The sequence below is a fragment of the Magnolia sinica genome, chromosome 5, assembly GCF_029962835.1.
Source record: "Magnolia sinica isolate HGM2019 chromosome 5, MsV1, whole genome shotgun sequence".
Taxonomy (NCBI): domain Eukaryota; kingdom Viridiplantae; phylum Streptophyta; class Magnoliopsida; order Magnoliales; family Magnoliaceae; genus Magnolia; species Magnolia sinica.
In genome coordinates this window covers 78524570-78536275 of record NC_080577.1, presented here as the reverse complement: position 1 = coordinate 78536275, position 11706 = coordinate 78524570, and the positions used below count along the sequence as shown (strand labels likewise).

General features: G+C 36.2%; 2 protein-coding genes across 10 annotated transcripts; both read left to right on the top strand.

Annotated features, from left to right (window-relative positions):
- Nucleotides 1-2583: 2583 nt before the first annotated feature.
- LOC131247356 (respiratory burst oxidase homolog protein E-like) lies at nt 2584-5206 on the top strand. 7 transcript variants are annotated; one of them, XR_009171671.1, is made up of 6 exons: nt 2584-2966; nt 3418-3489; nt 4006-4066; nt 4630-4723; nt 4972-5032; nt 5161-5206. XR_009171671.1 is itself a non-coding variant. In XM_058247690.1 (3 exons), exons 1-3 carry the CDS (start codon nt 2750-2752, stop codon nt 4018-4020), a joined length of 267 nt encoding a protein of 88 aa, XP_058103673.1. In that variant the 5' UTR covers nt 2584-2749; the 3' UTR covers nt 4021-4095. The 7 variants fall into 7 exon arrangements, 1 of the variants encoding a protein (XP_058103673.1); XR_009171670.1 differs by having other exon boundaries at nt 5145-5206; XR_009171668.1 differs by having other exon boundaries at nt 4630-5032; nt 5161-5195.
- Nucleotides 5207-5392: 186 nt separating this feature from the next.
- On the top strand, nt 5393-9120 carry LOC131246175 (protein ENHANCED DOWNY MILDEW 2-like). 3 transcript variants are annotated; one of them, XM_058246082.1, is made up of 4 exons: nt 5393-5994; nt 7577-7673; nt 7783-7886; nt 8858-9120. In XM_058246082.1, exons 2-4 carry the CDS (start codon nt 7653-7655, stop codon nt 9078-9080), a joined length of 348 nt encoding a protein of 115 aa, XP_058102065.1. In that variant the 5' UTR covers nt 5393-5994; nt 7577-7652; the 3' UTR covers nt 9081-9120. The 3 variants fall into 3 exon arrangements, with proteins under 3 accessions (XP_058102065.1, XP_058102064.1, XP_058102063.1); XM_058246081.1 differs by lacking the exon at nt 5393-5994 and adding an exon at nt 6653-7469; XM_058246080.1 differs by lacking the exon at nt 5393-5994 and having other exon boundaries at nt 6653-7673.
- Nucleotides 9121-11706: the final 2586 nt, after the last annotated feature.

Genomic DNA, 11706 nt, shown 5'->3' with positions numbered 1-11706 from the left:
ACAAACTTTTAAAAATTTGGGCGTGATAAGATCAGACCGTTCTACAATTGGTCAAAGGACCTGCTCGACCGGTCGAGTGGCCTCCACGACCAGTCGAGTCTTGTCCACGACTGGTCATGTAGAACTCAAATTAGTTGCTGGACTTTGAGTCGAGCCTGTAGGATAGGTCGAGCACTGTTCACACGACTGGTCGAGTAGTCTCCAGGACTGGTCGAGGCAATAACAAAAATTTTCAAAAATAAGTAACAACCTTAGGACTGGTCAAGGATTTCTTAGACTGGTCGAGCCAGTGCTAAGACCACTTGAACTTAGTCTAAAGACTGGTCGAAAAATAGACTATGCACTTATAAAATGACCCAATTAAATTATGTATTCAAAATGACATATCCTATGGTCAATCTAGGTCATTCATACCTTGTAAGCAATATATGAACATTGAATCTTCTTTTGCTTCAGTTGATGTTGTTCTTTGAAGTTCACGAAGCTTGAAATCTTGACATACGATGAAGCTTAATCTTGAGACCTTTTGAAGCTTGAAATTGAAGTCCTGTCTTGTATTCCTACTTGAGTTTTGAGTACCAAAGTGAAGACTATTATCTTGCCTTTAGATAAAGCTTTGAAACCTTAAACTTTGAAGTTTGAAGGACTGAACTATATACTTGAACTTTTATTTCTCTTGATCTTGCATTTGAAATTCTTGAAGTAAAAACCTTTGATCTTATACATGAGATGCAATGTCTTGAACTTGTAGATGAGCTACACAAGACACAGATTCTAAGAGATTTTGACACTATAGAATTTGACAATAATAGGAGCTAGAAAACATAGCACTTACAATCTCCCCTTTGGTCAAATTTGTGACAAAACACACTTCATTTAAAATAAGCATAATATGCACAATAAAGAATTATGCATCAATTATTAATATAAACCAGTTACAACTTGGTTAAAGAGTCATGCACCAGTTATAAACAGGTCAAAACAATTCACATCTACTCCCCCAACAATACTCCCCCTTACTTACTCCCCTATACAAAAAATTGGATGGGTACCTTTCCACACAATCCATCCAAAATCCACAATCCTCAACCACATGCCACATAGCGTAAGAATGATAAAATTCTCCCCCTTTTTGTCATGACATGAGAAAGGAAGGAACCAATAAATGACAGAGGAAGTAGATAAATAAGGAAGAATAAGAAGAGTAATGAGGAATAAATGAACAAGATATGCAAGATAGTAAATCCATAAACAAGCATTCTTCAAGCATGATCAACCATGTTCAACCCAGAAAACAAAAGAAATCTAAGTATCTTAAAAGTTATTACAAACTAAATATTCAAAAACTAATCAGAACCCAAACAAGGAGCAGGTATGGTAGGATCAAGTTGATGAAGTCCCTTGTTAAGGTGCCTAAGTTATTTGCGCATATATTTGAATTGCAAATCACAGGACACATTCATGTTTTCTACCTTTTCCTCAAGCGAGCGCAACCATGCATCGAAGTCAGATGGCTGATAATCAGGATCATCTGCTGAATCGGATTCGATCTCATAAAAAATATCATCCATATTAATGTCATCTGGAGGCAAATCAACTTCTTCTTCATTTGCGGCATCAGCTCCACCAACACCCACATTGACCTGGCCAGGGGCCAACTTCAAATTCATTCTGTTAATATTGGAGTTGTTGAATGGCAGGTGATGGATGGGAGCTTCTCCTGCAGGTATAGCCACAAAACTATGTGTGGCCAACACAGTCATAAGATACGCGAAGGGAATGTCACTGTGTCCTGGATGGAGATGGAATTGAATTATGCAATGACAAATCAAAGAAGGAAGACGTATAGATGTACCAGAGATGATGGAATGAAGAATACGAACCATGAATGTAGTGAGTTCAGTTTTGTTACCCGATCGAGGATAAACATTCGAAATGAATATTCTGTGAAGGACTCTGTATCTGGGTAATAAATCAATATGCTTAGTTCATGAATGCTGGATTGGATTTTTGGATATATTAATTGCACTGGAATTATCACACTACCAAAAAAAGAGGCAAAGGATACAGACTACGTTACTTTTTTGCTACGGATATAAACCGTAGCTAAAATTACTACGGTTTTAATCCGTAGCTAAAAAAGTGCCACACTATTAATAATTAATGGTTGTATAAGGGCCTTATAGGGTCTAAAAAATTATATGTGTTCTATCTAAGCCGTCTATATATTTTGAAATATTATTATAGGGCATGAAACCAAAACTCATATAGATCGAAGGCTAAAGTGAACCACACGGTAGAAAATATGAAGATTAAATCATATGTGCTTCCTATGGTGTGGTCTCCTTGGGCCTTTAATCTATTTTATGTTTAGGATTATTAACAAAAATAATTTATTAAAATTAATGGACGGAATGGATAAAGCAAATACACTATGGTGGGCCCTACGGAACCCCTTTGAGAGGACCATTCACGGTCCCTCCGCCCAAAATTGGGCGCGCGCTCAAAATAGAGCCGCGCCCAAATCTCCCCCCATTTCTCTCTCTCTCTCTCTCTCACTCTCTCACACTCACGCTTCTACCGAATCCCTACTCTCCTAACCCCTTCTCCAACAATCGACGCTCTCAAACCCTCATCTCCCAAAACCCTTCTCTCCTCCCTACAAAAACTGACCGATCCTCTCTCTCTCTCTCTCTCTCTCTCTCTTTGTTTATTGAGGTTTGGTGGTGTTTTCGTAGGGTGTATAGCAATGCAGAGGGAAAATAACAGGAGAGGAAGTACAAGAGGTGAGGATTTTTCTTCTCTTCTTCCATATGCAGCCATGGCGAGTGCTTTTACGAACAAGCTATTGAAGTCGAAAGAACAAGCAGAAGAATACCCCTTTTTTATCATGGAAGAACTCAACCCTAAAAATTTCGGCTACATCACGGTACACCGTGCTTCCAATCATAGCCCAAATCATCAAGGTACATTTGATTCAGGATTTTTTGATATGGACAATTGATTAGGTGCTTTTCACTTGATGCATCTAATTTGGGCCTTTTGAATTGAGGGTTTTGATTAAGTCTTTTGACTATGTTCCTTACCAATCTCCAATTTTTTAGTAAATTACCAGTTATTATTAATTTTTTTCTTTTCATTTTATACAAGTTGGGCCCCTTTTTTCAGTTTTTTGGTGCATGGATCATATATAATATCAGAATTTAGGTCATTGAACAATGGCCTTACTTGTAAAAACTAAAAAATCTATTGTATATAATCTCCTGTATGCGATGCATGCTAACTGTTTGATGAAATGTCTCAACAAGGAATGTTTTGTGTGGATCGCATTTGAGTCCCATAATTTTTTTCTCTACCCATGAGTTGGCCCACATGGTTGTATGGTTGGATGACCTACATTGAAACTTGATGCTGCAGGACATGCCTCAACAATTGAAAGTGAGGCTTCTAGAGGAAGTGGGAGAGCATGATAGAGAACGGATATTGTCTGTAAGTACGATATTTTCATGCCTTTGATTGTGTCATGAGTTTCTTAGGTTTGAAATTGTTGATATGTGGTTTTTTATTTGATTTTTCGTAATCATTATTTGGTGTGACCATGCAAATGGTGGGCTTCACAATTAGCTAGATTCACTCATTAGATGGACCACACAATCGATATAAATGGATAGCCCAGGGCCTGGATCAATATACAGGGGTGGCCCATCTGATGAGTGGATCAAGCTGATTCTCGACAAAGGTGATGTTCATGGAGTGGCCCAACTTTTGCATGGGTGGCCATTTCCACTAAATGTTTGCAACTCAAATCTGCTTGTGCTCCAAATGCAGCCTTAGACTTTAAAACCAATATGACATTTGTTGCCAACTGTTCTCTCAGTTGCAATGGCTATTGGATCACACTGCTTATCTCAAAATGTTTGTTAGTGGATATTAATAGCACTGCTTCAACTAGAGAAATACAAAATTCCAAGGTATGAAAATGATTTGTATCCTCTCATTATATAGGGTGCAACAACATAAAGGATGACAACTATTGAGGAAATGGTGGGCATGTATGTGTTGTGTGGTAAGAAGACAAGAACATTAAGCATGTTCAGCTGAAAGGAACATTAAGCAGTTTCTGAATAACTGCAATATGCTTTACAGGATTAAGCGGGCCCCAAAGTCCTTTTTATTCAATTATATAGAATTCAAAATGGATTTTACAGTCTGCTTGCAGTTGTTGGTGTGTTGTTCACAGGCATGCAATAGTTTTTTTTAACTCTTCATCTTATTTCTGTAAAATAGGAGAGAGAGTTGGTCTCATTTTTGTAAGATAATATTTCTCTGAGCTGATCAACTATTGCTAAAATTACCTTTCAGTTTTCTATATTTGCAAAAGGGTACGAAAAAGATCCAGCAATTGTAGCAAATGAAGCTATCCAGAAGGGTACTTGCAATAAATTGGATGTTGTTTTTGTAGATATAGCTAGGTGGATGTAGGTAACTGTTATGTAGGATATCTTTGGGGTTAATTTGTTTTCCTTCGCTTTTGCTCTTTTGGTAGTTGGAGTACCTTCCACGAGCCTTGTATTTCTTCACTGGTGTGCATTTGTGTACTCAGTTGCATAATTAAATGTTACATTTCAGGACAATGAACAACACTGATAAGAGCACTTTCCAAGCTCATTATTTATCTTAACAACCTAGATCTGGTTCTTTTAGCTGGAGAGGCACTGATCAGGTTTTGAATTTGTTGCAACTTTATTGTACTCGCTACATCAAAATCATGCTTTTCAATTCCCTTCTATTGGAGAAGAAAGAAAACAGCAGCCATGCAAGAAAACAAAATATATGGTTAACTAATGAGACATTGATAGAATTACAGTTCAGAAACAAAATATGTTCTTATACTTGTTTGCCTTTTAAAGAATTCGGAAAGATGGGTATTGATTTTTTATTTTATTTTTAGAATTTTTTAATTTTGAACAGGTTGGGCTGTTGATTGTAGATGGGTACTACAACAGCTTGCTTGCTCTGTTTGACCACTAATGTAAGAAATTTAGATGGGTACTACATCCAAAGCTAGCCTAAGTTATTTCTTCTGGTTCATTGAATTTTGAGACCAGTAGCTCTCAAACTATAGTTAACCTGTCTTTTACTAGTTTGTAATTGTTGTAGATGATGAAAATGGTGATGAAGAAGGAGATCTTATCATGGAAGCATATCTTTCAAGTTTAATGTCATTTGTTTCATTTCAGTTATCAGTCTCTTCTATATTTTATCAAATCAATAAAATCTTTTCACAATCTCAAACAATAAAACTAACAATCATCAACATCATGAAGATGAAAGCTTCACAAGATGTTAAAAATCTTACACATTGAAGAGAATAGAAAAGAAGAAGAAGAAGAAGAAGAAGATCAGGAAAATACATCAGGTTTATTTTCTTCTTCTTAGACCTTCATATGATTTGGCTTGGCTCTTGGAGAGGGCTGAATTATTTTTTTAGTTCTTCCTTCCAGCTCTTCAAAATATGATGCGACTGGAATTCCTAATACAAACCTGCATTTCTTCTTTTATACACTTCAGCTTTCAACCCACACACCATGTCATGTGCCAAGCACATGCCATGTCACCAACCTGACACTATTTCATTTTCCTTCATCTAAATTTGAATTTCAAATTGCAGACTCAATTGCATTATGAAGGAGTTCTTTGATGGATAGCACTTGTACAAATCCCCCACGTGCTAGAGACTGGTTAAATTGTGGTAGGTTACAGTGGCATGTATGGCTACACACTAAACTAGCAACAACTTGCAGAACAAAAAAAAAAAAAAAAAAAACAAACAATTCTACAAGTGATCTTCCTTACCTATCCATGCTAGATTGTCATGTGTATAGTGTGCATATAGATGAACATATGGATAAAATAGATGCATGCTTGTTGGTGCTTCCTGTTGAAAGGGTTGAAGCCCTAATTTCTCCTATAGAGAACTGGCATTTCTACAAGGTGTGATTTTTTTTTTTTTCCAGTTCTCTTTTTCTTTTTCTGCACAATCACTTTCAGGTTTTATGCATGTTTGTTTGGTAGTCTAAAAAAAAGAGAGAGTATAGTATGTGCTTGCAGTATTGCCTGATATTCATGCCATTCAGTTTGTTTAATGCTTTGCATCTTCCTAGGTCCATGCTTAACCAGAATAATTTCCGCATGTGAGCATTTACTAGCATTCATAATGAGGCAGGAGCCCTCAAATTGCTATTACCTTTCTTTCAAGTCCAACTTCAAAGCAATCGGTGAACCTAGTACAACAGGATTTATTCAAACCACATCCCAGTTTGATATATTTATAGGACCATATCATATCAACGGAAGTACTTCTAAGAAAAAGAGAACCAAAACCAAAATCAGGGTTACATTTAGAAGTGACTTGGGATTTGAGGCTTCACTCATTTAGAACTAAAATCAGGGTGACATATCAAATTGTTGAGGTTGTTGCATAGGTTGCTGTGCGGCTGATAGTGAATTGAATGGCGGGGCTCCAAACAATTAGCTATCAATGGTTCATCTGATTAGAGCAGTTTCGGTAAGTGTGTTGTTCATCTAATTTTTTTCTGGAACAGTTTGGTATTGTTCATCTGATTTTTTGGTATCTAGGAAAACCGTCTTAAGTGAGTGCTCTCCACTTCACTACTGCAAACTGTACTTCATCAGATTCAACCCAATGTTACATGGCCTTGATTCCAGGAGAGAGCATATGTTGACATTTCAGGACCTGCTCACAACAGGGTGTGAATCTCATGTGTCTGCCATGTTGGCACAAGTGCCATAGGATTGCCTCTTTGAATATATGTTCCTCTGGCACAATAGCACATTCTTCAGCAAAAAGGATATCCATGAGGTGTCATCCAAATGCAAATCAACAACATCCCTGGACACCCCTGTTCACACACCCAGACACCTCATGGATGTTAACGTCCAGGTAGATGTGGACATCCTTATCTCAAGAATTGTCCATGCATGTAGCCAATGAAAATTTCCCCATGCAATAGAAGGATATTGTTGTATCTGTAAAGATGTTTTTTAATACCATTTTTCTGTTCACAGTAGTTTCTATTGTTTATCATGGATATCTTCCCAAAGATATTTTGGCAATTAATCTGTAATTATAAATTATCTATTTGATGTCCATATCATCTTTCTGACACCAGAACTTCATTATGTACATTATTTATTCAGCAGGTATTTTACTGTCTATGGTGATTAGTGAATCAAATGTTAATCGAAAAATACTAAAATGTTCTTTTAAATCATAATTAGTGCACAACCTTTATGCCTTGATGAATCGAGAATTTTGTTTTGAAGAATGTTGACAGTTTACCCTCATTATTTATCTATAACTAATTTGTTGATGCGACATGATATCTTTTTTTTTTTGTCTATTGGTATCAGGCCATATTCGTGCTCAAGGCTTGATATTCAGTCAAGTCAGCATTAAACATCGCTTGATGCTCCTTTCTTTCTTTCCTTTTTTTTTTTTTTCGTCTCTCCATGACTGAATGACACATGCATTTCACTCAATTTTTTTATACAGTTGTGAAGGGAGGTGTTTGAGGTCCTTCCATGCAACTAAAGATGCTGGTGCTGACTCAGCCTGTAAATCTCTTGGCATGTCTAAGGCTCAAGTGAAAGTATGCACGCTTATGAAACCATCTTTCGTTTTTACTATATGTCATGTTTTTGTTCATCTTGCTTCCAAAAGTTGGGGGCATTCACCTTCACATTGTTGGTTTGGCACAGGCAATTCAAAACTTATTGTGCGCAAATTGCCAATACAAATGGAATCAGTGTTTTTTTTTTTTTGTGGCAAGTTGGGCTCTTCCGATAAATCCAGCAATGCTGAGGTTTGTTATATTCTAGCAGAATTTTCATGTCTTAAAAAGTATTAATTTGATCTTTTCTTGTCTGAATGATTACAATTTTTTGTGAAGGATTAGATTATTAATTTCACTGGTAAAACAAAGGGATAACAACATTTTGTCTCATCATTTATAGTAGATGCCGTTAACTGAATTGAAATCAGCCTATGATGTAAAAATTGAATCATGGTCAAGTGACTGCTGATGATACAAGGATCAATGCTAGCAACCCATTCTTTTTAAGGCTTTCTTGCAAGTCCTTTATATAACAAGGAATATGAAAAAAAGGGATACATTAACCACTGTAGCTAGTTCTCAAGATTATTCATGAAGATAAATCACACAGAATTGATAAGAGTCAAGAAACCAGTCATAAGAACACGGTCGTATTACAATTAAAACTCTAGCAAGTAATGTTGTCTCAAAATAGTTTTGGTACTCAAGATATGCCAATGGAATGCTGTTTGTGTGAGAACAGGGCCATTCATCTGGTGCACCTACCTTGTACATGCCACGGCCTAAAGGAGGTCAGTCTGCTCAGCAGATGGGTCACATGTATTTGAAAAAAATGGACAATTAAGCACTGATGGATAATTCACACTATGTGCGCATTTGGCCCACCCAATGAATGGGCTGGCATGATTTTTTGTCAGTGGTGCATGCATAACGGAGCCTGCCCCTATCTGTCATATGTGTCACAATAACGTATTGTGAATATGATCTGGAATCCTGCTCCAGTGCATGCCTTTGCAGCTGCTTCTTTTGCTAAGGCTGGCATTAGGTACATTCTCTTTAGTGATGGTATGTGTAGTTGTGTACATTCAATTTTCTTTCATTCTAGCTTTATAATGGGTGTAGTTTAGACATTTTTAGGTCGGTAGCTCTAACTTCTATGTCCTTAATGCTTAAAACTTCCTGACTAAGATGCTCATTCATTGTGGCATTTTGGCTTTCAGGTTTTCCCGTGTTTCTGCAACGTGTGGCCACTTCTATCGTCCAGAATGTGTTACAAAATTACTTCATCCAGGAAATGATGCTGAAGCGGAAGAGCATAAAAAGGAGATAGTTGCTGGAGAACCCTTTACTTGCCCTGTTCATAAATGCCTTGTATGTAAACAAGGAGAAAACAAGGAGGTTGAGGGTTGCAATTTGCTCTATGCAGACGCTGTAATGATTTGATTGCTATTTGTAATATGAATGTAGGATGCATTATATGATTTGATTGTTATTTATAATATGAATGGAGGATGCATTGTATGATTTGATTGTTCTTTACTGATTGCATTTTATGTACTATTTCTAGTAGCATTAATTATATTAGCTTAGATGAGCTGATCAATTACAGCAGGTTCTTGCAATGGTAATGGACACCATTGTTATCATTTTTTTTATATTTTTAATATTAGCTACAGATAATCACCGTAGCTCTTGTTCTAAAATCCGTAGCTATTGGGTCAACCTCGACATATTGCTACGGATTGCATTCTACTTTTAGCTACAGATATTATTCGTAGCTTTATGTGCGTTTCACTACAGAAATTATAGCTACGGATTATATCCGTAGCTACTGGTATGTATTGCTACCGATATAATCCGTAGCCATAGGTTTTTGACCTTTAGCTACGCTACCAATGGCGACGGTCATGCTACGGACTATATCCGTAGCAAAATGTCTTTAGCTACGGTTTTTGGCCGTAGCCTTTGCCCGTTTTTCTTGTAGTGTCACAATATAAAACCATAGAATCTTATGCAATTCTGTAATCGCTTAACATTCTTTTCATCCATACAAGCTGAGTACATGTATTACCTGTCGCAATGTATTCAGCCTTAGCAGTTGAGAGCGATATGGAACTTTGTTTCTTACTTTGCTAAGAAACTAAACAGTTTCCTACATAGAAACAACCACCACTGGTTGATTTTTGGTCATCAATATTACCAGCCCAATCAGCATCCGTGTAACCAGCTAATTGCATACTAGTATCATGTGGATACCAGAGACCAAGATTAGCTGAACTAGCGGCATATCGCAAAATGTACTTAACAACAATTAAATATGACTTTTTAGGGTTAGATTGATATCTAGTGTAAATTCCTACGCTAAATGCAATATTAGGTCGGCTCGCAGTTAAATAAAGTAAATTCCTATTATATTGCGATACTGCGATATAACTTAGGATCCACACTCTTACCTGTAGAGTCTTTTGAGAGTTTTAAGATAGTACTCATAGGAGTATCAAAATTTTTTCCACTCTCAAATCCAAACTTTTTAACCAAGTTTAGAGCATACTTAGTTTGAGAGATAAAGAAACCATCAGGTTGCTGTTTTACTTGCAACCCTAGGAAATAATTCAATTCCCCAACCATGCTCATTTCGAACTTAGACTTCATAAGATCTGCAAACTCAATAGTCATGTTAGCACAGGTAGATCCATATATAATATCATCAACATAGATTTGCACTATTAAAATGTGATCATTATATTTCTTTACAAACAATGTCTTATCAACACTTCCCATTATAAAGTTATGACTTAGTAAAAACTTAGTCAACTTTTTGTACCATGCCCTGGGAGCTTGTTTTAAACCGTAAAAGGGACTTTTTTAAGCGGTATACATGATCAGCATTCTTAGGGTCTTCAAAACCCGTAGGTTGTTCAACATACACTTCTTCATGAAAATCACCATTTAAGAAAACACTCTTTACATCCATTTGGTATATTTTGAACTTTCTAAAGCATGCAATGGATATAAATAGTTTGATTGATTTAAGACGAGCTACTGAGGCAAAGGTTTCATCATAATTAATGCCTTCAATTTGAATGTACCCCTGTACAACCAACCTAGCCTTGTTTCTAATAATATTACTAAGTTCATCAAACTTATTTTTAAAAATTCATTTTGTTTTGATAATGTGTTTATCTTTAGGTCTACGAACTAAGTACCAAACATAATTTCTAACAAATTGATTGAGCTCTTCTTGTATCGCAACTATCTAGTTTTCATCAGTAAGAGCTTCTTTTACGTTAGTTGGTTCTATCTGAGATGTAAAGCACACATAATTACATATATCTTGTAGTTGTTTACGAGTGCGCACACGAGTGAGAGGGTTTCCAAGAATCTGATTAGTTGCATGGTCTTTAACAGTCCTCAGTTCAAAGTTATTTTCACTTGATGAAGTATCTGGTTTATCAATTAAAAGTACTTCATCATTTTCTGAATTTGAGACAGGTGTATTCAAGTGATCGTCAATAACTACATTAATGGACTCTTAAATTACACTAGTTCTCTTATTAAAAACCCGATACACTTGACTATTTAGAGCATACCCTAAAAATATCCCTTTATCACTTTTGGTGTCAAACTTTCCCAGATTTTTTCGGTCACGTAAAATGTAGCACTTGCTACCAAAAACTCGAAAGTATTTGACAGTAGGCTTCTTATCAAACCACATTTCAAAAGCCGTTTTACCATTTGATTCTCTAGTATAAACACAGTTAATTATATAACATGCAATATTTACGGCTTCGGCCTAAAGATTTTTAGCGAGCTTCATACTATTTAGCATTACATTTGTCATTTCTTGAAGCACTTTATTTTTTCTTTCTACTATACCATTTTATTGTTGTGTTTTAGGCACAGAGAATTCATATGATATTCCTTGATCACTGTAAAACTTTTCAAAACTGCTATTCTCAAATTCTGATCCATGATCACTATGGATCTTACAGACTTAAGATCCCTTTTCTGTTTGGATACATTTAAGTACCCTTTTTACTTCATCATGAGTTTCTGATTTGTCCCTTAA

Bases quoted from the DNA above. Each gene is read 5' to 3' on its own strand.
- LOC131246175 (XM_058246080.1), top strand. From the start codon at position 7,542: ATGACACATGCATTTCACTCAATTTTTTTATACAGTTGTGAAGGGAGG. The intron at 7,674-7,782 runs GTATGCACGCTT...GGTTTGGCACAG, and splicing joins TGTCTAAGGCTCAAGTGAAA to GCAATTCAAAACTTATTGTG. The intron at 7,887-8,857 runs GTTTGTTATATT...TTTGGCTTTCAG, and splicing joins ATAAATCCAGCAATGCTGAG to GTTTTCCCGTGTTTCTGCAA.
- LOC131247356 (XM_058247690.1), top strand. From the start codon at position 2,750: ATGCAGAGGGAAAATAACAGGAGAGGAAGTACAAGAGGTGAGGATTTT. The intron at 2,930-3,417 runs GTACACCGTGCT...TTGATGCTGCAG, and splicing joins AAAATTTCGGCTACATCACG to GACATGCCTCAACAATTGAA.